The 25,920-nt window shown below is 37.3% G+C and overlaps 2 protein-coding genes across 2 annotated transcripts; both read right to left on the reverse strand.

The window, feature by feature from the left end:
• Positions 1 to 365: 365 nt before the first annotated feature.
• LOC103996397 (ataxin-3 homolog) lies at positions 366 to 10,855 on the reverse strand. The gene is made up of 2 exons (XM_018830686.2): positions 10,329 to 10,855; positions 366 to 1,203 (listed from the first exon to the last, which is right to left on the reverse strand). The coding sequence occupies exons 1-2, from the start codon at positions 10,581 to 10,583 to the stop codon at positions 514 to 516; spliced, it is 945 nt and encodes a 314-aa protein (XP_018686231.2). The 5' UTR covers positions 10,584 to 10,855; the 3' UTR covers positions 366 to 513.
• A 1,303-nt stretch (positions 10,856 to 12,158) lies between these two features.
• On the reverse strand, positions 12,159 to 24,176 carry LOC135644040 (tubulin-folding cofactor B-like). Its single transcript, XM_065161417.1, has 8 exons — positions 24,005 to 24,176; positions 23,769 to 23,920; positions 20,695 to 20,813; positions 20,349 to 20,410; positions 19,833 to 19,874; positions 15,779 to 15,912; positions 13,795 to 13,864; positions 12,159 to 12,504 (listed from the first exon to the last, which is right to left on the reverse strand). The coding sequence occupies exons 1-8, from the start codon at positions 24,104 to 24,106 to the stop codon at positions 12,454 to 12,456; spliced, it is 732 nt and encodes a 243-aa protein (XP_065017489.1). The 5' UTR covers positions 24,107 to 24,176; the 3' UTR covers positions 12,159 to 12,453.
• Between the last annotated feature and the right edge of the window lie 1,744 nt (positions 24,177 to 25,920).

The raw sequence follows: 25,920 nt of genomic DNA on the forward strand, positions 1-25,920 counted from the left end.
TTTAGTCGATTGTGCTGTCATACAAATGCTTGTTTAGATCGTCGTCAATATCATCCGACTCCTTTACCTGCCGTTGCAGCACCACTCGAATTCGAAGAATCTTTCGAGATCTTGCGAAAGCGATCACTAAATCTGGCCTTTACATTCACTAGATTTTGTTGCTGATGGACAAGATTGTAGAGTTAGCATTTAATGCTTCTGTGAAGGAACCACCGCATACTCTGATTAGAACAAAATGACAAATCTTGTTGCATCAGCTGCTTGGAGCATCTTCGATGCGCTTACATTATGAAAGACAAGACACAGGAACCATTTAGAAGAAGTTGCATCACAAATCGAAGCAACATGAAAGGAACAAATGATCGTAAACAAGGAAGCTATCAACCAGAGTCTCCCCACAAAAATCAACTGATTTCGTGCATAAATGAATGTGACACTAAAGCATCTCACAAAGTACAGAACAAGAAGCAAATGGAATCCAAGTTGGCTTCTAACCAACGGTACAAAGCAGCCTCACTGAACCTTGTCATCATGGGATGATGATGGGGTTTCCACACCACGAGTTCCATTGTGAACATCACTGCTGGATTCACCACTTTCAGTACGATGCGGGCAGGGATCCATAAAGCTGCTGTTATAATTAGGTGGATCAACTTTGAGGCCAAGGGCGGTAGAATCTACAGTATTACGCCCACCTTCAATTACTTCTGGTCTATTTTGAATATTGGTATAATCCATCAAGCTAGCTTTAACTGCAGCATTCAGATCTTCCTCTTCCTGCTCAGCCATCGTATCAATTCTGCTTGAATATGCTTCTTGGGTTGAAAACTTCATTTGATTGCATGATTTTGCTATCTGCTGTGCATCTTCTGGAGTTAGCCATTGCCCAAAACCAGTTGAGTAGTCATGTGGTATAGGACAGTCTGTGGGGAAGTTACCCCTAACCAAGAAGATGCTCCACCCAGAGTCCTTAAGGGTATCTATGTAAGCTGATAAGTAGAACTGGGAAAGATGCTCGGGGGCAGGGAGAAGACTATTGAAGTCGTACCACTCCCCATTGACTTTTCTAATGCAAAACCAATGGTCATGCAAGTGACATATGAAGGCATTCTCGAGCTCGGGCTCAAATTTAGATAGCTCAGCTACTGGAGAATTGAGAGGTACAACTTGTAGATCCCATATCTCCAAAGCCTTCTGCAAAACCTGTGCATGGGAAAAAATCTAGGTCAACAATTTGCAAGACAACAATAAAGGAAAAAAAATTAGAATCCAGCAAAAGCATTGATCCTTCTGAAAAATAAGAGCCCCCCCCCCCCCCCCCCCCCCGGTCAAAAATCATCAAAACCAAGAAACAGAGTAATGGTTTAGAGAAAGCAATACAGATGCTATTATGTTAATAAATTTTGCATCATTGCGCCATCTCAACTTTTCCTACATTCAAACTACAATAGAAAGAAGCCACAGCAAGGAAGAAATTCCAGCAAGAGGCTGAAGATATTTGGTGTATCATCCAAAAAACACACATCTCTAAAGAACTATTTATACACACACAGTTGATCATCTTAGAAAGCACAGCCTACTCGTAGACTCCATTTATCGGTCAATCCGCTTACCCTCTCCCCACCGCCACATAGTTTCTTGTATATAATCAAGTTTTTTTTTCTTTGCACAATAATAAATCAAGTTAAATTTCTCCCAGTCATCATTGAAACAGAAGTTTACCCATATTTCTAGTTGAATTCTGATTGACTGCTGAACTTTTTTACTAGTATCACCACAAAACAATCTGTATAATGTGCAACACATCCAACATTGATACAATGGATCACTTCCAGATCACAAACTAGCCAATCTATTATTACATTTAGGTAGTGAAAAGCATCATGTCACTTTTGGTTTCAGTCAATAATGAAGTCAGTTAAGATTCATGCTCACGACATCCAACAAATTTTTTTACTGGCTGCCAGTTGCCTAATGTAACTCCTGTGAATCTAGGTTTAAAAATGACAGTGAAAAAGATATAGTAATAAGCACACTTAACTTTTAAAGATCAATCTTAAAAGGAACATACTCATTACTCACATAAAACTTCAATAACTCAGACCACTCCAGGAAAAGATGAGGTGTGGGATCCCTTTGAAATCAACTTCTAGTCTTTGTAGATCAAAAAGACCAAGAATGAATATTAATTACAACTAGAAATTATATGCCAATAGAGCAATTTGATCATGTAAAAATAAAACCTTTTTTTACATTAATTGGAATACAAAATAAATGATTCAGTTACATTTAAACCTCTTGCATGTGCAGTATTATGTCAAGCAATATTATAGCTCGTGCATCTAACCCCACTTGTACAAAATCCAAAAGAACTTCCAAGCATCATTATCATCTTATTGGAGCCAACTTTAGGCACACAAAAGTTCTAGAGTCTAAACAATTTCAGAATTCCAAAACAAGAGAAGATAGTCCTATCTGCTGGTAGGGACTGGACTTGATAACTACAGGTGTATCTGTAGCCCTTATGTGCGAGTGCTAATATTCCTCCACTTAGCATATGATTCTATAGCCAAGTTGATTAACTACTACTCTATAGAAATTTAATTCCAAAAGCAGTTCCAGATGAAGACTAATCCAGATGGTGTCTTCAGGTATATACAAAAGATGATGCAAAAATATTTCAATGCTAAGAGTCCAAACTTAAAGAGTCCATAATTAGTTAACTTTCCATATCTTAAAACTCAATGCTTAGTTCACTTTTGCCTTCTGCCCTTGTTTATAACATGTCACCAAAGATAAAGTGGAACTAGGAATTGTTCCAGGTTCTCCCACATCTCATACTCAAAAACCTCTTTTTTAGTGTGGTAAAAGCAAATCTAACGAGGCATGTAGAAGCTATCTTCTCTCCTTAATTTAGGACTGCAAGTGGATTGGATCTTATCTTATTTAATTTAAGTATAAATGGACTGCACTTCTGATCAACAATCTAACCACTGATCACTGATTCAATCCAGCTTTTTAGATTATAATTGGACCGGACATGCATCCAAGGCAATTTGATATAATATAAAGATTAGATCTTGAACACATATATGTGTAATTAAAGGGACAATAGATGCAAATGATACCTCAACCCTTTTTACCCTCTTCTCTCGAGACAACCCTTCCCCACTCTCCTTTCCTAGCTACTTTCCCCTATTTTGCTCCCTTTCAGGACAGCATCCATAACTGCAACATTGCTGGGGCTGATCTGGTTGGGGTCCTGAGATCAACAACTTCCACATTGTTGTCAGGGTATAACAAATTTGACAAGGTATGGCAGCAAGGAGCAAATTTGCTGCACAGAATGGGCAGTTCTTTGGTGGTGCCATGGGGAAAGTGGGATCTGATCCTCATCTTTCTTCCTATCCCTTTCTCTCTCCTTGTCTGAACTTTTTTCATTTTTCTTTGTTAGTTTCACACAGTGATTTAAAAAGGCACTTGGGCGCTCGCCTAGGTGCTCGGACGAGGCGAGGCGAGGCCCGAGCGCCTCGCTTCACTTCCAGGCGGCTTGCTTCAAAGAGGCACCGCTTGGGCGCTCGCCCGAGCCCAGGCGCTGGGCGCTTCGGGCGAGCGCCTGGGTTAAACTAGCCGACCGAACTAGGATTTTAGGTCTGGTTCGATCTCCGGTGTTTTAGTTGGTTCAATCGAACCAACTAAAACTGATATCAACTGTCGCTGCCCAACCCTAACCCTGCTCGTTGCCGCTGCCGCTGCCGCTCCTGTTGCTCGCCGCTGTCGTTGCTCGCTATCGCTACCACTGTCGCCGCTAACTGCTCCCGCTCCCGCTGCCTCCTTACACTCCCGCTGCCGCTACCGCTTCCTCTTTTCTCAGTCAGCACCCCCTTACACTCCTCTTCCTTCTTCTCCTTCTGTATACTTTTAACAGTATACTAATAATAGTATTTGAATTTTGAAACTTTTTGTTAATGTGACATTATGATTTTGTATCTTAGATTTTCTTAATTTAATAGCATATTTTTATTTAAAATTTTAAATAATTATATTTATTAATTATATTATATATTTTTATATTTTAGCGCCTCGTTTCGCTCAGGCGATCGCCTAGCGCCTCGGGCGTTTTTGGACCTTAGCGCATTTTGACGCCTAGCGCTTTTTAAATCACTGGTTTCACATCAGATTTATTTGCTTGATTTTTGTTATGTTATCTCTCTTTCTTTTTGAATATATACTACTTCAGAGGTAGTTCAAGGCAAAGAAGTTGTCTACAAATGTATTTAAAAAAAACTAATAATGAGATTGATACTTTTAAGATGCCAGTTATTTTTTCATCCTTCTGAAAAAGTTACCTAGATTTATTTTTGAAGGCTTGATTAAAAAAGAGCATACCTAGCACTAGGCCACTAGGCTCTTGTCACAAGATATAGGGAGATTGGCCATTAGGCACTTGAAAATGCGGGATATGAGGAGATCAACAGACACAGCCTTAAAACTAATATAGAGATGCTGTTTCCGCAACTTGAACCTAATCTCCTAGGAGCAACCTTTCCATAGTACCAAGGCCCGCCCTTGGTACTATTTTTGAAGACTTGATATGTTGGCCAAATCAATTTAATAATATTACTGTTCCATTAAATTATTTTAATGAGCCACTTTCTTCAACGAAATTGAGAGTTTGGTTAGTGGTAAAGGACTGAAATTGTACACTAGTATGTTGGATTATCAGATAGAATCAGATAATTCCAATCTAAGACTCTTTTGAACCAATCCTAATTTTATTTTTCGGCAAAACTACATAAAATGCCTTATCTAGGAAACTAGTGTCAAGTCTAAGGGTCAAATCAGGTCAGCTATTCATATCACTCTATTGAATCTTTCGCAGGCCCTTCTTTATTTTAATTTTTAAACCCTAAATGTCGAACCAGATAAGCCAATCATATCACTCTATTGAATCTTTCACAGGCCCATCTTTAGTTTAAGTTCCACGAAGAGGAAACACATTGATAGGCTCAGATAATGAGTTCCACTGTAGCTTCCTCTGGTACTGCAATTTCATATTCCTATCTCATAAAAAGAACAAAAGAAACTAGTATATTACTAAACAAGTGAAATTAATTTCTCCACACTTAAAACACATATACATCTTAACTACTACAAGTCTACAACTACACCTAGACCGTTTTCTAGCTTCTCTAGTAATCAGATTATTGGATGAGTAAGACTATATTTGTAAAACACTTGCAGGCATCTTAAATGATTTACATCAAACTCTCAAGAGCCTACATGAAAATATAAAAAAAACACTTCGTCAAAGAAAACCCATGAAGCAATTTAGAAATCCATCTCTTTTCTTGCTGATCATATATATTTTTTATATATCTTCTTCCACCAAAATGCAATTAGAATCAATACTCTTGTCCCTCTCTTTATGAAGAGAATAATTTAATAATTATAGGAAACGTACCTGATTGTCTATCACCTTTAAATTGAAATCTTGCACCCTGAAGTCTTAGTCCCCACCAACTTATATAAACACTACAATAGCTGTCCAACTAAACAAGATAAGGGGACAACAAAGAGTACAAATGGGAGACAAGAAAGAGAAATGAAACAGCAAACCAAGTGGAAGAAGGCTGATGCTTTAAAACATTGAGGGAGGAGATGTGAAAAATTAGCCATCGTATAAATAAGATAAGAAAGAGGACAAATAAATGAAAGGAAATGCTAAGCGGATAAAAGAAATTTTCTTCTTTTATTTTTCCCATTTTTTTTCAGGATATGAATGTTCAACCAAATTAGTCTGTTGTTAAATAATTAAGTCCCAGGCCAATCATTTTGATTAGCTTCGTGTACCAATAAGTCTAGAAGTCTACAGAAAAACATGGCTAGATGTCACATGAACACCATTAACAACAACAATCAGACACAGTTCCCATTAGAAATTCTTACAGTGATCCTTGCCTGCCATTGAGTATTTCTGGTTGCAAATTCACCAATCAAATTGAATAGTCATTGAATCCATTTCTATTATTTCTAACAAATTCATGTTACAATTCCTCTACCTCTTCAAGCATCAGCAATCTAAATAAGTGAACTCACCTAACAGAAACACTAGCATAATTTTATCGGACATCCAAATCGACTTGAAAGACTTTCCTACATTTGTTCAAGATTGAAATGGACCTAATTGTTAAAGAATGACAAATATGTCCTTTTACTCTCTATACAACATTCTAGACCTATCTATGTGTCATTAAAGTGTTGGATAAATAGGATCTAAGTGACCAATTTACAATTCATGGAACATAACCAACCTAATAACTATAGAAAATATCTTGGTTTAATCTAAGGATTACAGAACAATCACATAACAGTCTAGAATGTCCCTCTCTAAATTAACTGCCTTGCATTAACTTATCTAAGTGATATCTTCTGTTATCTTTACCTTACATTGAATAAAAAAATCCAGTACAATAAAAGATTTTACTTCTCAGAACTTCTTAATTTTTCCATTCAACTAACTTTGTTTTAGCTCTTACTAATGCTGCAACTTGTTCTAAAACCATTTGTTTCTCAAGTAAATTTTGATAATTATAATTTATAATTCATTCAAATTCAAATATCATCAATTTAAACAATATCATTGGCAAATAGTATATATCACAAAAGTTCATTTTAGATGTGCCTAGTAAATACGGACTCTTGGATTCACCTAGTCCAAATCCAAAAACCCTGATTTTTCCTAATGAATTATCAAGATTGGCCATGTCTCCACCAATCACTAGCCAACCCAGCCAATCACAGTCATTGGCTATTTCTAATTTTTTTTCAACAAATCTTGTCATATCTCCAACCAACAACATTAATTCCAACAAATATTTGCATGTTGTCCAACTAATCCCAGATATCCCTTATGACCAACCTTAAGATTGCCTCTTGTTCAAGAAAAAGAAAAGCCTCCCTTGGAATTAAATTAAGAAGAACTTTAAAGTGCTGAAAAATATTGCAAACAAATTTGATACATAGAATAATATTTTTCTCATATATTCTAGGGGCCTGCAGACCCCCCTTTACTTATATCACTTTATTTATACTTATTCAATAACTAAACACCAATTAGGCTAGAAAAAAGAACATCAATGACCAAAGTGCTCCTGAAAACTTAGCCATGACTGAAGACCCCTTTAGGGGCTTTGGCTGTTCAATGAGAGTAGGAGTCAATATTCCCATTCTGCGATTCCAAAACCTGCATCACAAAGGCAAACACGTGGATTCTTAAGTGCCATGTGATACTTGGAGGTGCACATGCCAATTACAGGCCCAATCGCACTGAGAAATTCTGTGCTCCAGCCTCCATGCGTGGATTAGAATTTGCAACCATGAACTGAAAATTAGTGAGAAGCCGATCCAATAGCTTGAACAAATTTGAGATAAAGTGAAACAACTATTTTTTTTAAGTCTATGGACTTAGAATCTACAAATTAATACCAAGATAGTAAATACTAATGAAAAAAGGTAGATTAATGTTTCAATTGAAAAGTAAACAGCTAAAGCGGTTCAGGGATTGAGACAAAAGAGAAGGGTCAGATTGAAGCAGTGATTTAAAAAGCGCTAAGCGCCAAAAGACGCCAAGGTCTCAAAACGCCCGAGGTGCTAGGCGCTCGCCTAAGCACTCGCCCGAGCAAAGCGATGCGCTCTGAAATATTAAAATATAAAAAATTATATAATATAATTTAAAATATAATTATTTAAATAAAAATATGATAGTAAATTAAAAATATACTGTAACAGTATATTACTTAAATTTAGAGGGGGGAGAAAAAAATGTTAACGGTAACAGAGGGAGATAACAACAGCGGTAGAGGATTAGTTTAAGTTAGTTGTGGCAGCGCTACGAACGACAATAGCGGCAATGGCGGAAGCTGTGGACAACAACAACGACAGCGAGGGAAGCTGCGGACAGTAGTAGTGACAATGGCGAAAGTTGCGGACAGGAGCGGCGGCAACGATGGAAGCTGCAGACAGCAACGACGACAGTGGCGAAAGCTGTGGACAGTAGCAGCGACGAAAGCTCCAGAGGGTATCCGTCGATGGCGGAGGAGCCTACGGTCCTCTCCCTCGATAGTGGAAGGAAGCAACAATAGAAGGAATCGACAACGAAAGGATGCTATGGGGGCCGTCGGACTCGTCCGTCGACAACAGAGGAAGGCTCGGTCCACTGCGTCTATGGCGGAGGCAAAAACAGAAAGCGTCGACAATGGAGGCAGAAGCAATGCTAGGGTTCCTTGGGGTCGCGTGGGTGTGAAGCGTGGCTTTTTAGCTAAGAAACTACGAACCGAACCAAACTTAAACCGGTTTGGTTCGCTTAATTGAATCGGGCACTCGCCCGAAGTGCCTAGCACCTGGGCGCCTCATTGAAGCGCGCTACCTAGTCCACACACAAGGCACTCGATCCTCACCTTGCCTAGCCCGAGCGCTTAGGCAAGCGCCTGAGCACCTATTTAAATTACTGGATTGAAGAAGTCGTGGCCATAGGCAATTTCTTCCCAACTGTTAAATCAGACTGCTAATTCCAGAATCAAGACATCTGCACATTATCTTTAAATGAATATATCGAGGTAATTGAGTCCATTAAAATTTTGCAATTTTGGATTATTTTGTCACTAATTTTATGAATCTATTTAAGTTCTGTCCAAAGCTTTTAGTTAGTTTTGAGTTGGTAAGCTTGTATCTCATTACTATTTTAGTTGAGTCCAAACATATTCTCATTTGGGTATCGATTAGATTGCATATTAATCCTCTAGTTGAGAATTACTATTTATGGATATTTTAGCTACAGTACCATGCAGATACAGTAGGCTACTCATAGGCTTTTTTTTCTTAACAAAGAGGATGATGGGTACTCTAAAACATCTTAATCAGATTCTACTTCCTAGCTGCTGACAATATATCAAAACAGTGCAACTGGAGTGATCTATGAAGCGTAGCTGAAGTTTTAACTTTCAGCCAAATTTGTTAAAGGTTTTAACAGTATCTCAACTACTAAACTGCAGATGGCTAATATCAATTAAATAAGTTCAGATTTAATATTCAGAAATAAATAAAGGAAAGAATATATTAGGTTCTGATTTAATATTCAGATAGGAATAAAGGAAAAAATTATGCTGACTTTTCTTTTATTCATTTCTTTTTTAGAGTCCTATAAACATGTATCTTATAGTACTTAAGAGCAAGAGGAATGTCTAGTGATGCCGAATATTATATTTTATGGAAATGTCTAGTGATGGCATAGACTAAAACAATCATAGACAGTTTTTTCTTAACAAAGAGGACGATGAGTAACCTACTACGTCTTAAGAAGATCCTACTTCCTAGTGGCTGACAATGTCTCAAAACGGTGAAAAACTGGAGTGATATATGGAGTATAGCTGGATGTTTGAAATTTCAGCAAATTTTTTTTAAGGTTTTAACAGTATCTCAACTAATAAACTGCAGTAGTCTAATAAGATGGCTGCCATCAATAAACAAGTTTGGATTTCATAATCAGAAGGGAATAAAGGAAAAAATATGCTGAATTTTCTTTTACTACTTTTTATTAAAAATCCTATAAACATGTTTATTACAGTAAAAAGTAAGAGGCATGTCTATTGATGGCGTAGACCACCAAATATTATATTTTATGGAAGTGATTCAGTTATTTGTTGCTGAGAGGACTTGATCATCTTTCTTCTTCCTCTTTTGGGTGTTTCATCCTTCTAATACTCGTCACAACTTCCACCTCCTCCACCCTTCATTCCCTTTGATCTATTGCTCTATTTATCTCTCCTCAGGTTTCATCAGATTGGTATCAATAACTTTTATCATGATAGTTTCTGCTCATATAATCGAAAAACATCTATTTGACATAAAGCATAAATGACAAATGGTTCTTGGACACGTTTGGCATGCCAAAACCAACACAACATTAACCAAGAAAACTCAACCAGCTAAAACAAACGCCGGTCATTTAAAGACACAAGAATACAGTTTCGATTGGCCTCTCCGGGCAGGCACGGTTAAAGAAGTACTTTATCAGTTACATATTACTTGAGATGCCCTTCAATTCTGTAGGACAAATCGATCAACAAATATTCCACATAGTCTTGTGTTAGCTGTGAAACGAATAGGAAAGCCAAATGCTATTAAGGTCTCCGTAAACTTATACATATTTGATGAACCAGTACGTTTCATTTTTCTTTTCGAGATCAAACCTCCTTTAACATGACCTAGATTTTCTTTGGAGCGGCAATAAAAGTAAAACGTGATTAGAGAGGGTTCCGAGACCCAACCTGGATGCTGAAATCGCCATTCATGGACACATTGTGCGAGACCTCCGAGTAGAAGTCGCCAGACGAGGCACCGCCATGGCCTGCGCCCTCGAGCATCATCTGGCGCTCCGTCTGGTCAAGGTCGGAGGCGAGCGCGGCGAGATCGAGCTCGGAGAAGAAGGGCCCCTGCAAGACGGTGTTGACGCAGTGGACGGCGCAAAGCTTCGACTCCTGCATCTCGTGGTACAGCAGCCCGCCGTTGCTGGGGCCTTCCATTCCTGACGCCCAAGGAAAGAGAGAACCCTAGAAATGGAATCGATCTCCTCTTGCCTGACCTCCGACTCCGAGGATATAAATCGCAGGAGGACCGCCGGCAAACTTGGAAGCGAAGGAGAAAAGCCGATTTAGCGTCGCTCGAGAGCTCAATTTGACGCACGATAGGAACGACAAGGGCGGGGAAGAGAGAAAGAGGGGACGTCGTCAAAAGGGAGAGGAGCGGAGCGAAGACAAACGACGTGTCTCCTCGCACACGAAGGAAAGGAGATGGCGACGAAAGAGGAAGTCTAATAATTCCAGCCATAAATGAAAAACAATAATAAATAAATAAATTATAGTCCGGTGGGTGGCTTCAGCTTTAGTTGTGTGTCTGACTTGTGAAGTGCTGCTTTAAGTAAATCGGGCAACTAACTCACTCCTCTCGCATTTTGGGCTTTCTATTTTCTAATTTTTGCCCTTTTTAAATATCTAAAATGTTCTCTTATCAAAAACCAAATAGTTTTTTCGGTCTCATCTAAATCAAGCTAGTCGAACGTAACGTATATTTAATATAATATTTTTTAAATATTTCTATGATATCCAAAAAAAAAAAACTAGAAAAGGACGTTCATTCTTGATTTTCAATCATATAAAATTATTTTTTTAACCTTGTACTCACTTTCGCATGTATAAAGATCCCAATAGTAACTAATTATAAGAATAAATTGTAATTAAGCTTATGCGCAACAACGAGGTGATACCTCTTGATCTTGATATAGAAAGCCAATAGCGAATTAGCGACAAAGTCGACTTCATAGTATCTAGCTATGATAACTTGATAGTGAGATTTATACTGCTTAAGTCATGTGCAAGAAGAAACGGTTTGCGAGGGTAAGAAAGAACGACGTAATTAGGTAGATTTACACTAAACCCCACTAAAACCACATCTTAAACTTACAAGAGCGAGGACATATTTGTCCATTCACGCAAAAAAAAAGATGAAAATGAATTAGTGGGGAGGTTTTTAGGTAAATTGGCCCAGTTTATTTATATAAAATTACATTTTTACCAAGTTTCACCTCATCTGACCTTGGTGCATAATATTCTTGTGAGCATTCGCTGGTCATTGAACTCTCACTGCTTAATCTATTAGAATTCCTTTTGGCTATCGGAGCTTTTTTGTTTCTTCTGTTAAACTCTTATATATTGGGAACTGCTTATAACTCATTTTGTAATTAATACTAAGTGGTCTTTTCCTGTTGGAGAAGGAAAATAAGAGTCTTTAGCTCGTAATATTGCAGTGGTTGGGATTAGCTCGTGAGCTCAAGGAACTAAGTAAACTTGTTGATCGATCATGAGATAAAAAGAACTTGTAACATGTGCCAAATAGATGTTTCTGATGATTCGGGTTTAGAAAAAGGTTATACACATGAACTGATCGAACGCGATGTTGACGAGAGGAGTAGGATATCGAGCTTTCTACAGCAAGCATGGCACCAATAGAGTGGCGAGTTCAGGCCACAATGCCTGTGGATTAAAGCGTTACATATATGAGCAATCATGCACTCTTAACTGAAATGAACCAGACCAAGAAAATACTCGAAACAATGATCTTTCCAACTTTCAAGTATCATAGTGGCCACAAATCAACCACAGGAATAGTAATGACAACACAACTATGTAACCTTCAACAGAAACGGCATCATCGCTTGCTCATAGATTAATTTGTTCACTTGGCGATATCTTCTGGGGAAACACATACAAGGACTCGAGGACTGAAAACATCACTCAAGAAGTTCAAAGAAATCATGAATTTTGTTCCTACAAATGCAAATATTATGTTGCAATTGTAACAGGGAATGGAAGATGCTGAAGAATGTTCACCACCACTTTATATCTCTTCATCTTCCTCAAAAGGATCCCTCTCAGGGTAGTCTCCAACCTGTTCAAGTAAACATTTCATTAGCTGAAGTTCTAGTCTAGAAAATACTTATGCTTCTTGATCAACTTACAAATAAGAGAAAATAGAAGCAGGGTTTACAAAGTGAAAAGAATAAGATATCGGAAAGAGATATGCAGTTGCATGATTTTATTTCATGGTACAAGATGAATACAACATTACTGCATTATTACCCATTTTCTATAGGACCATCAATCAGTTGATATGTGCTCACAAATTCATATGTTTGCTTCTTTCAACATTTGCCCCATTTGCACAATCGACATTTACAAGATAAGATGTTTCAGGATCTCTGCCAACTAAAGTTTGAACTTTGAACAACAGTATGTGTGTTATTTAAGCTGGGCTAATATTTTTGGTGTTGGCTGTACAAAATCAGTTAACTTGTTCTGTATTCAAGGCCAAGACAAATGTGATGTCATCAAATGCAACAAAGGCCAACAAAATCTTATTTTGAAGCAAACTTTAGAATTTATTAAAATCAACAACAGAACCACATAGGAGATAAAAGCATTATTAGAAGTACGTACACAAAAAAAATTGATGAAAGAAACAATAAAAAGAATACACCATAATTGAAGGCAGGAAACTAACTACCACCAAAGGCACATAAGAATAAGTTGCAAAAACAATTGACACAACTGACAAGAACATGAGTTTCAACTTTTGTCATCTCCCAGGTAATTAGGTAGGCATATTAATCATGACTCCAAGCCCATCCCCATCTTGACATATGGAGATCCATTGGAAAGGTCCCTATCAACACACCTTTAGACTTGCCTGATCAACTATTCCATTCACATACCCTATGTGCAAAGCACCTGAGACTGTATGTAAGAAGGGCATCAATTTTTTAAGAATTGCATATCATATAATTTAGTCAAAGCCTTGCAGGTTAACTAATTCTTTGGGCTGGATAATTGGAAGATAATGCCAACACTAGAGTGTCCATTGATTGTAACAGAAACCCTCCCCAGTCAAAAAAGTTGCATATTGTCAACTTCCTCTCAGGAATGTAAAAAACTTATAAGCCTCTTTGGCAAGAAGGAAAGGGGGAAGAAAGATCTCCATTTAGCAATCAAGACCCATTGACTGTGACTATGCAGAACTTCTTCATTCAGGGACATGAAATTACAGGGTATAACATTCCAAATAAACCTGGACTTAATTCGTAATTCATATATAGGTCATACATTCATGTTGTCTTTAACTAGTAATATGTTTGACCAATGAGTAAAGGTGAGATTTTCTTTTAGTAATATCACAAGTTACCTTGACTTTGTCTGGCCTAAGCATAACACCATGCTGTGGAGGGCAGTCAAAATAGCGTTTACCTTTCACCCTGAAGAATCCAAAAGAAGGTCAAACAACCAACATCAGATGATAAAAAATAATCTAATCATGAACCCCAACACATTTCTTAAAATAAGACGTATGATACTTGCAGTTCAATTTTAAAAAGCTGCTTGAAAATATTACAACATAATCAGAATGCTAGTTTGGTGTCCACAACAACACAACATTGTCCTATCAATATCAGGCACAAAGCTGCATGAGGTAATTAAAAGGGCTGCACAAAGCCTAGTTAGATTTGATCTGTTTTCCATGGGCTCTTTTTGTCTGACCTTAAGTTTAGTCTGCTGATTTCATGACTGGCAAGTATTCCCTCGTTATACCTCTTCGCATGGAGATTATAAAACAGGTGTTAACAGGGCACCGCCCTTGGAATGTATATGTGTTTAACACTTTTAAACACCAGTAATCTACAAAATGTGAATTTCTCATTTTTCAATCATGTAATGTCCAAGCGATCTTATGAATTGCATTCTTGTCAAGACAGTTATGACTTATGAGAGAACCACTTCCTTTGACTCGTAACTTCATTGTTTTTGTTATAATATAAACAGTTGCTATTTCATAGTATTTCAAGGTTGTAAAAAAAAATACAACACAGCAACAGTGTTCCAGTTATTCTTACAAAGATTCTTCAATATGTCTCCATGAGAAAGTTCCTGGTTCAGCCTCTTTATTGAAATCAAAAGGTAATTAAGATAGCAAAGACTGAATTTGTAAATTAAGAAATCACTTTTCAATTGTCTTAACAATTATATCAGAATAAGAATGAAGTCAGATTTTTGAAAGAAAAAAAGGATGAAGTCAGATTCAAAACTTTGGATGGTGAACAATGTTGATTATCTATTAACAAATAACTTGCAATAAAATGAGATAGTGGTGATTATTTGGAATAAGAATTACCACAATAATTTCAAGTCAACCAATTCAGATGTGTAGACATTTCTTGGATTTTTTTCTGTGGGACACCTACATCTAACTTAAGCCTGCCTAAAAATAAAACCCACGCATACCTAGCAAGTTCTGGTCCATTACAAAAGCAAGCTGTTGAATTAGATAAGTTATATCATACAGTTTCTAAACTAAGTCAACTTCGGTATAGAAAGCCAACATAGAAAAAATGGAAAGAGATATAAACCTAAGTGATTTATAATGTTACATCTATCTCATTTAGAAATCTCTTATCAAACATGATATCAACCTCTTAATAAACTGGTGTATGCAATCATAGCTCTTTTTTGTGCAATTAACAGAAAGGATCAACCAGATCATTACTCACACATCTTAAATAGCATGAACATTATTCAAAAAACACACAAGCTGTCAGCCTCTTTGAACCACCATGTGAGCCATGTGAGATGTTCACGGTCACATATCAGGACCACTCCTCTTGCAATATACATTCATTGCAACTTCCAAGGAAGGAAAATGACTCGTGGTTACTGACTTATGTTTTCTTAGAGTTCCAATAAGATTTATGATAATGATGAGAGAAATGCTGATCTAATGAAAAATGAAAACAAATTAGGAAATATAAGCCATTTAAAGTAGAATTCCCAGAATCCCCCCAAATATTGGTTGCCAAAAATTCAAACATTTCACCACGAACTTCATAAGGCTACTCTATCTCTATAATCAGCCACTCTAGTCTTCCATTGCTGAATTGCAATTTTGGAAAGTTTATTCAAGATGGAATACCATTCAGCCAGGTATTGATAATTAGAAAGAGAATAGCACATAATATACATAATGGGATCTAATTGTATGCATCTCAATGGCTGACAAATGAGTTACAAATAAAATTTAAGCTTCACAAAATCAATTTGGTCAAGCCTATATTAACAATCAAACAAAATATAAGCAGCAGAAAATAACATATGATTAAAATTAAAAAGTCACGTACGTGCCATCATGTTTCCCTAGAGGTTCATCATATTGGATTCCAACCCAAAAACCTGGCCCTAAAGCTTCGGCTCTACCAACAAACTTGACAATTCCCCTCTTCTCCCCAGGTTCAACTTCACATCTATCCCCTACCTGCACAGAAAACAATGAACTTAACCAACGTAATAATTAAACTCAAACTAGCAGACAGGTTTGACAACGCATTTTTTTTTTTTTGAATGAGGATTTTGATGAAGAATACCACCATGCTAGAGAATCTCTTGTTATGTACAGCTTCATAATAATGTCAGAGGATACAGAGAGAAAATGTAGATTTGCATCAACATATCTTGAAGTGGTTTATTTATGTGGTGCATCTCCAGTAATTTGTCCTAACTTTGCTACTACTGCAATATTTTCTATTTACATGATGCACCTGTTGTGGTTGCAATCTTTTGGATATTTGAATCTATGGTACTTGGATAATGGTTCATGATAGTACACACTGGGAGTACAGGTACATGGCACATTGCTTGATACACAGTCTGAGGGTTAACCTTCTTCATATCGAGGTTCAGTTGGATACTTGGTGCGTGTATATATTATATATGTAGATGTTTGTGGTTTTGCCAATAATTTTTTCAACTAGTAGTATTTAAATTCAATTATTTCCATCTACTAATATAATGGTCCCATTTGTTCCAGCTCAATAAAGGCAACAAAGGATCCTCTTGTTAGTCCACCCTTTTCCAGATTCTCTAAGCAGGTGAGGCAGTTAAGGATAGACTAGGAATAGTTGGCCCAACTCAAGACTCAATGGTGGTTGCAGGCACTCAGGTTTCCGGGAAACGCTCTCTTATGATGACTCTGGCTTTCTTTTAATGTCTCAAATGACAGAATGGCGTTAGCAATGATATTGAATCAGTGAAAAAACAACCACAGTGGTGGAACAGCAACAGAGATACAACCTCCTCTTCTTCCTTCTCTTATCCTCTCATCCACTTATTTCTCCTCCTGAGGCACTGCCATTCATTTCCTTCTTCCGCTGTAATGTCCATGGGATAACCAACTTATGACCTAGATCATGACCTTTCATCAATTTGGATTGCATACATACAATGTCCAGGAACATGAAATCTCAATCCAAATTTGTAGAGAGGTGGGCAACTGTAGTAACTTGGACTTTAACAAGGCAATCACATATACTCCCTAATAAGCAGGTGAGGCTGTTAAGGATAGAGTAGGAATAGTTGCCCCAACTCGAGATTCAAAAGTGGTCACAAGGACTTGGGTTTCCAGAAAACCCTCTCTTATGCTGTCTCTGGTTTTCTCTTCATATCTCATGTGGCAGAATGGTGTTAGAAATGGTATTGCATCAGTAGAAAAAAGCGACAGTGGTGGAATGACAACAGAGATACAACCTCCTCTTCTTCCTCCCCTTTTCCTCTCATCCACTTACCCTCTCCTCCTATGGCACTGTTGTTCCTTACCTTCTTCGGCTGTGACATCCATGGGATCACCAACCTTCATGGTCCAGATTATGATTTCATCAATTTGGATTGCATTCACACAAATATCCAGAAACATGAGATCTCGACACATTTGGAGAGGGGGTGAGCAACTGTAGTAACTTGGATTTTAACTAGGCATAAAAAAATATGCTTCCCGCTCACAGTTTTCTGCAACTTTTCATGATTAATGTAAAGACAGACATAAGGTACTGGTATCTAATCAACCAAAGCATCATTATGACAGCTAGATTGCAATGATGACAAAGTAGACAACCCAATTTCTTAGTTAACTTTGATTATCTCGACACATTTGGAGAGGGGGTGAGCATTGAGTCTGATTATCTCTCCCTTGTTAAATTTTTAAACAAGGGGGGATCACCTTCTTTGTGCATAAGGAACTGAATTAGCAATATCATCCAAGTTTGCATTATGACGCATACCACCTGGTATGGGCGGTATGTACGAGTCTGAGAGAATAACAATACGTGGACCACCCTCTTAGGGACGGTACCGGTGTCTCGACCCAGTATCGGGCGATACGGGATTTGTACCGGTTGGTAATGATCGGATTTCAACTGTTACCGATCAAGGGCTGAGATTGCCCTATTTCAAATGATCAATTTGACCGTTTAAGGCTTAGAAAATGGTTTTAAAACCCTTTCCTCCGCTCTCTTTCAACTCATTTCATTTTCTCAATCTCTTAAACTCTCTCAAACTCTTTTTCACTCACATCTCTCTCTTATTCTCACATTTTCACACTCCTAAACTCAATAAAGTTATGATTTATGGATTGGATCAAACTTAGGAGGCTAATTTGGGAGGATTAAAAGGAAAAACACTCTAATCAAGATGTATGTATTCTTTTTTTAGATTTTTATTGATTTATGAAATGATTAAGCCTATTTTATGTGGTGTATGATTTAATGTCTAATATGTTGTTTGATATATTTTTGATGGTAGAATAGTGTTAATTAAGGAGTAATTAAGGTCTTTAATATTGTGATTAATATGTTTAATATTGATTTTTTTGAAATTAGACACTTAATAAGTCAAATCTTTATAGTTTATGCATATTAAGTATTGGATTATATATTTGTGATGGTATAATCGGTTTAATTAGGTTTTAATTAAGGTTTTTAATGCTGATATTAGTGATTTAATGATGATTTAATCAAAATTTTCTCAATATTGGATCAATTCAATATTTTTAATACCTATTAGAGTGTTTGACATATTTATAGCGGTGAAAGATGATTAATTAAGGCTTAATTAACTATGTTAGTACTGTGATTAGTGATTTTAATGATGATTTAATGATATTGAGTCAATTCTACGTATTTAATGCATCTTGTTAGGTTCATTATGATATCACGTATAATCGCACCTTGTTATTTTAAATTAGGGGTAATCACAACTTGTTTATTTGATTTAAATTTGGTATGAACATGACACCAAAGGAACAGGCACATAATGACGCTTAGGATCATGCCCGAAAGATGGACAGGAATCGTCGTTATTGACAATGCATTTATTGTGATTACATCGGCAAGGGTGGAGGAATCACTTGGAGAAGATGTATTTGGCCGGTGGGTATCCCAATATTACAAAATGCAAGAAGGTTTCGACGGAGGTCCGTAAATCATTTCAAAACAAGTTACAACAGGAAAGGAAAGATACAATAAAAAAAAAGACAAAAGTTGAGGAAAAATACTATAGGACCACACAAGAACCAATTTATGACGCCTATGAGGGTCGTGGCGATGAAATAGACCCAGATCTCAGAGCTGGTATTCGTGCATCACTGGAGCATCAATATATTTATAAGGAAGCAATGAGGCATCAATGACCTAACTCACAATGGGAGCATGGCGGTGGCAGTGGATCTGCGCCATAAGGAATCCACAGGTCGGCCAGCATACGGTAGCCAATTGCCCCTTCTTAGTTAAGCCAAACTAGTAGCATGAGGCAGGGTGGAATTCGTAGTTTTATGAGAGCACTTAGCACGAGGTTTGCACTAGGCATACCGTCAATACACCTCAGTACATACCGTACCAAGTAGGGCTCGATACACCGGTATGGATCGAAATTTTAAACCTTGATATTATCTTGTTTTTTGGATGTACAGATTTCCCATGCATATAGAGAGCGAAACATGAGTGTTCATCAGCTGACTGTACATGCTAAAAATTTTGGGGCGGATCAGGTTTGGAGGACCAACTCGCCTCCTTTTTTATGTCTATTTTGTGCTCTAAGGTGCATTGATTTGTAAAACACTTTTAAATTAATAGTGTCTTTTCTTTCTTGGAAACAAAAAGTGGAGCAATAATAACACTTATGAAAATTTTGAAGCTGCACAATTTTGATCACACTATAGTTACATCAAAAAGAAATTATAATCAGGAAGCACCAGGATCAACTTATGTGACATCTAACATTGAGATACAAGGCAACTATGGTTTTCTTGCATTCACTTCATAAGACTTGCAACAATCCATTGGCAGCAATCGTAATGTATGCACTTATATGTTATACAGTTGCTGAAGAAACGTAATATCTACTGACCTTGATATTCGCACAAAGATCTTCCATGTAATTCTCCGATAGCTGAGACAAAAACAAACTGCAGGTTAACAGAAGGTATATGTCGCACATAAACAAAATATATATTCAAGCCAAGCTAACAAAAAAATAAGAGACTACAAAACAACATTTTTATGTTTGTAAAGCACAACATGATTAAACAAAACCATAAAATATAGAGAGAAATACAAAATATGATGAGTGGTGATGTATATGATTTTTAAGTTCAAATAGTTGAATATGAAGCTTTTAGGTTAAACAAATATCCACTCAAGACAAGACAATAAACAATGAGGCACAAAACAATAAGACTTTTATGCATGTAAGGCTGCAGAAGATCAAACAAGAACATAAAGTATAGAAAGGGAAAAAATATGATGACTGGGTGATATTTGAATATGTAGCCTTTCAGGTTAGACTAAAGAGCAACATGAGTTAAGAAACTCTTAACAGAATAATCAGGTACCAAAGGAAAATAAGAAAGCCCACAAAATTCACCTTATTTTCTTTTGCCATCGGATTTTGAGATACCATCTTTTCCTTAAACTTCCTGAAATTGTCTTAAATAGACAAAGAAATAATATACATAGGTTATGATGGCAATGACATTGCTGAGTAATTAAAAGTTAAAATATCAACATACAATTTTCAAGAAGCAATAGATGGCATAAGCATTTACTAAAACATTAAAGACTCCAGAAACTGGCTGATACAATGTAAATCCATCAGATTCATGCCAGACAGTACCAATATAGGAACAACACAAGTATGAGAAACAGCATATACAGGTTAAAGAGATATGAGCAGTCTTCCAATATGAAAATTAATTTGTCAAGGAACTTACTATCAAGTTTATTATATGCGTCTTCAGATATTGTATATTTCTCGACCAACGAAGTGTCTTCCAACCAGCCACCAGAAGTTACTGAAGACGGATCAAGATCAATAATGTGCAAGCGGTACCTTAAAATTATCAAGTATAATCCAGTTAAGCAATAGTTGTAGGACAAGTAGATTCTTCCATTAAAAAAGATCTACAACTGCTAGATAAAATGAAAATGAACGAATAATTGGTTATCTCAGATATCACCAATTCTTTAATAAACAAGCCTGTCAAAAGTCAATTAGCAGGCAAGATGCTTCAGTAGAAGAAAGGAATGGACAAAACTACGAAGCACTACATAACAATACCAGATTATAACATAAAAATATCAAAACACGAAGTAGTGGTAACCCATATTTTAAAGAATGACGTTTCAAAATCTTCTCTACTGAACTCTTTCAGTGGTTCACATCTTTTCAGGTAACCAATAATCACTAATATTGGCAAACACCTAAAGCTTCTTCTAGTCAGCTACACACAGTGATTTAAAAAGCGTTAGGCGCCAAAAGGCGCCAAGGTCCAAAAACGCCCGAGGCGCTAGGCGCTTGCCCAGGCGCTCGCCCGAGCGAAGCGAGGCGCTCGCCCGAGCGAAGCGAGGCGCTAAAATATAAAAATATAAAATATAATTAATAAATATAATTATTTAAAATTTTAAATAAAAATATAAAAATATATAATATAATTAATAAATATAATCACATTAACAGTATAAACCTGCTGACGGAGAAACGAGGAAGCAGCGGCGAGCGGCGACAGCGGCAGCGGGAAAGGGAAAGGGAGCGGAAGGCGCGAGCAGCGGGAGGCCTCGAGGGAGGCGCGAGCAGCGGGAAGGCTCGCGGGAGGGCTCGCAGGAGGCGAGAGGGCTCGCGGGAGGCGCGAGCAGCGGGAGGGCTCGAGGGAGGCGCGAGCAGCGGGAAGGCTCGCTGGAGGGCTCGCAGGAGACGCGAGCAGCGAGAGGGCTCGCGGGAGGCGCGAGCAGCGGGAGGGCTCGCGGGAGGGCTCGCAGGAGGCGCGAGCAGCGAGAGGCGGGAAGGCTCGCGGGAGGCGCGAGCAGCGACAGCGGCAGCGGGAGCAGCGGCAGGCGACGAGATCGCGATCGGGATCGGGATCGGAATCGAGAGCGGCAGCAGGTTAGTGTTGGGTTCGGGTTAGGGTTAGGGTTGGGGTTATATCGGTTTAGTTGGTTCGATTGAACCAACTAACAACCGAACCAGGACCGAACCAAATTCTGGTTCGGTCGCCTTGGTTTACCCGGGCGCTCGCCCGAAGCGCCCAGCGCCTGGGCTCGGGCGAGCGCCCAGGCGGCGCCTGTTTGAAGCGCGCCGCCTGGGACATTAGCGAGGCGCTCGGGCCTCTCCTCGCCTCGCCCGAGCGCCTAGGCGAGCGCCCGAGCGCCTTTTGCAATCACTGGCTACACATATTAGGCAATTGGTTATCATGAATGAAAACATTGGAGAAATGTTAACTTTTGCCCTCCAATTCATTGAATCATCATATTTCAAGAAGACAATCAGAATGCTGAAAGTGTTGCATCACACAAACAACCATCAAGTCATTTTCTCCATAGGCCCATCTGACAATCTTCCTGCACGATTTACACAGGGGATTAACGAGCACAAGAAATATCATTAGGACAAAGCTCAATCATGCATGCAACTCTGTCTTAGCACTTCCCATGATGAAGTTTAAAGCATAATTCAGACTGTATATGTTTAGTAATGAGTTGCTTAAAAAATCGAGTGTAGTGGTCAGGGTGGATCTTCATGGCGATTGACCTGTGTATGAAAAATGCTATAGTAACCTAGCCAAGTTTTGTAAGTCAACTAAAATTTTCAAATTGTCATAATGCTCAAAAGGTAAAATGTATATAAAGAATAAAAATCTCATTTGAAATTTTGGTTTTTCCTTTTGTATTAATTTCCCGATTATTTTTTAAGCTCACTTCATAGAACTTATGATACTCATATTCTTAAGTTAAAAGTAATAGCAACTAGAAAAGTTTTACCTACCATATTCTGGCTTTCTAGATTGAAGTCTTTTTTTTCGTGTTCTACTAGAACGACACGAACCATTGTTGTCGACTTGAATAAAGTGGAAAAAAGATTATTGAAATTACTTCTTTTCCATAGTCAAATTTATGTTTTTGAAATTACTTATAAAACCCTAAGCAGATCACATTAAGGCACTTGATAGTAGTTTTACAATTTGGAGTTTTATCCTGTTTATTTGTGGATAGATAAACAGATATGTAAATTCCTCATGTTATGTATCCACAGGAACAATACTGAGAGAAAAATGCACATATATCAATATTGTAATGGTTTTTTGTTTGGCCCTTGCAAAGATGTATTGCAAGTTCTGCCATTGCATACCAGTAAACTGACTAACCTACCATTTGCAGGGAAATGCCAAATCATTTCATCTCATAGATCATTTTAGTATGTGGATCAAGAAGGAAAGCAGCCCAAATAGATGTGACGTATGAACAATATTTTCAGCCACTTATTATAAAAAAGTCAAAACCCAGTGGGTGTTTGAACAACATTCTATTTTCAGCTCTTCCCCTCAACCTGTCCTTTCTGCTTTTGTTAACAAGAGATTTTTCATTTGTTTCTAGTCATCATTTCTACATTCTTCAATGCAGTTCCATCTAATCACTGTCTGCCTACTCCCTCCATTTAACTGGAATGGTATTTGGAAAAGAAACATGTCTTAATAACTGCGAATTAACTGCCCTGCAGTTCCATTCAATCGATGTGCTCGTCCGTTCCATCGAACTTGAAGAGTAGTTGGAAACATGATATCAACAAGTACGGGAAGGAACTAATCAGCATGTGGATCCATTCCATCTTCCTAGGCCTGATTCATCCAATGAAATAACAGTAGCCGAGAACATGCAACGAATTAGCAATCAGATCCAAAGCATCCCAATGTGGTGAAGCGAAACCAAAAGACAACCTGAGACGACGAACAAAAAAAGGACCAGGGAAGAACATGAATCCGGAGCAAAATAGAACGAAAGTAAACCGGCTGACCCGTCCTGGGGAGAGTAGAAGCCGAACGGCCTTGTCGCGTCGCTGAGGTCGCAGACCTTGGATCCGGCATCGTCGTAGAGCTCGAGGACCATCGAGTCGACGGCGGTGCCGCACTTCTTCCACAGCTTCTCCTTTACGGATTCCACGGTCATCTAAGAAGGTCGAGAGCGAGGGAGAGCGATCAGGCGTAGGGGAGATCCGAGAAGAAAGGTGAGACGGGAGAACGGGGCCGCTACCTCGAGGGAGAAGCGGACGTCTGCGGAGAAGCTCTTGACGTTGGCATGGGTGACGCGGAGGACCACCGAGTCGTCGTCCGGCAGCTGCAGCCGAGAAGCCATCGTGGCCGACCCAGGGATTTCCTCCGCCCTTTCCCCTTCCTCTCCTTCCTTGTTGTTGTTGGGCCGCCTTCTCCGAACAATGATGAAATCATGGCCCATTCAAGGCCCATTTGGGCCTCTTCTTAATGTTAGCCCTCAACAGCACTGAGAGAGGAGCGGGTCCCGACGAACGCTGTCCCCAAAAATATATCAGATATTCTGAAAAATCAATCAGATTCGTATTTCTAAAGGAATAAATCCGATTGGTTTATGTTAAGACCGACTTGTTAATATGATGAGTATAGATCACCAGTCGGATCTTTTTAGGAGATCCCATGGATCCGTGTGTTCTATTACTAACGTAATTATTTCTATTATTCAATAGTATAAATTGTTCGTAAGAAATCTAAATCACTAATCAATACTACTTAAGTTTAAATTAATAATACATGAAGGAGCTTTTTACATTAAAAAAATTTTAAGAAATCTTTGTCAAACCCATGATGATATATATATATATATATATATATATATATATATATATATATATATATATATATATATATATATATATATAACATCATGGGTTTGACAAAGATTTCTTAGAATTTTTTATATAAAAATACATAATTATCAAATTTTATGCTATAGATTCGAGCATCATATCAAAAGAATTGGATATCATGAAAAAATTAATATACTAGTAAAATAGATAATATATCGAAAAAAATAATATACCAAATATTCGAACGAAATATTGAAAGATCGAACAATAAATATTCGATGTGTATAAAGCGTCAAAACTTCATCAGATATACTACAGATTTGTGAAAGTTTTGATTAAAATCATTTTGGATCAATTTAAATTTGGATAAAAAAAGTTACCTAAAATTATGGGAAGAAGTTAGTGATTGATAAAAAATTATACTGAGGTATGTATGGTCTAGAAGGAAGATGATTAAAGATTTCAAAAGGTTATAATAAGCTACACAGGTAGGAAATGATAGCTAGCATGAGTATTGTTTAAAGATGAAAAGTGATATTTATAATTTCAAATTTATAAACAATTGTAAAATAAAAATACGGTTGCTGGTCAAACGAGAGACAAAAATCTCTTTTCAATGTTAAGTATAATTATTGATTTGATTTTGAGTACACATAGTTCATTAATGGTTTATTAGATCAAGTATTAGATTATATATAGATGTGATAATTTTTTTTTTAAAGCAAACGATGCACGTGTTATCTATAAGATATGTAAAATGAAAAAGAAAATACTCACGAACCAAGTTGCTTGGAGAATAATGAATTCAAGTATCCATAGAAACTTTTAAATATCAAGAATTGATTATTTTATATGTAATTCATTTATCTAAACATACTTGGATGTTATGATCTTCTCTAATTCATGTTGAGAAAAATTATTTTTTTATTTATACGAGAAAATTCGATCTTTGTATTTTATTATTTTTATATATTGAGATATTTGAGTTTTGGACATCACTCACAAGTGTTAACACTGTATATCTTTTTTTATTCTTTAGAATTTGATCTTTTTGGTTTTTTAATATATTAACAAAGTAATCAATTTTCAATTGGTTATGAAAGGGTTAAAGTTCATTTTAGTCGTTTTGGTCATATACATCTTAAACCCTTATGGATTATTCATATCTAAAATAAATTTTATATTAAAAAATATATATATAACATATAAACTTCTTCTGTCAAGTTCGAGTTAATAGACGTAAGAGTCTGCTTATATGGTATGCTAACTCATAATAAACAATTAATACAATGACACATTTAATTTAAGTTTTTTTAAAAAAATTATTTTA

This window comes from Musa acuminata, chromosome BXJ3-8 (genome assembly GCF_036884655.1).
Source record: "Musa acuminata AAA Group cultivar baxijiao chromosome BXJ3-8, Cavendish_Baxijiao_AAA, whole genome shotgun sequence".
In the NCBI taxonomy this organism is placed as follows: domain Eukaryota; kingdom Viridiplantae; phylum Streptophyta; class Magnoliopsida; order Zingiberales; family Musaceae; genus Musa; species Musa acuminata.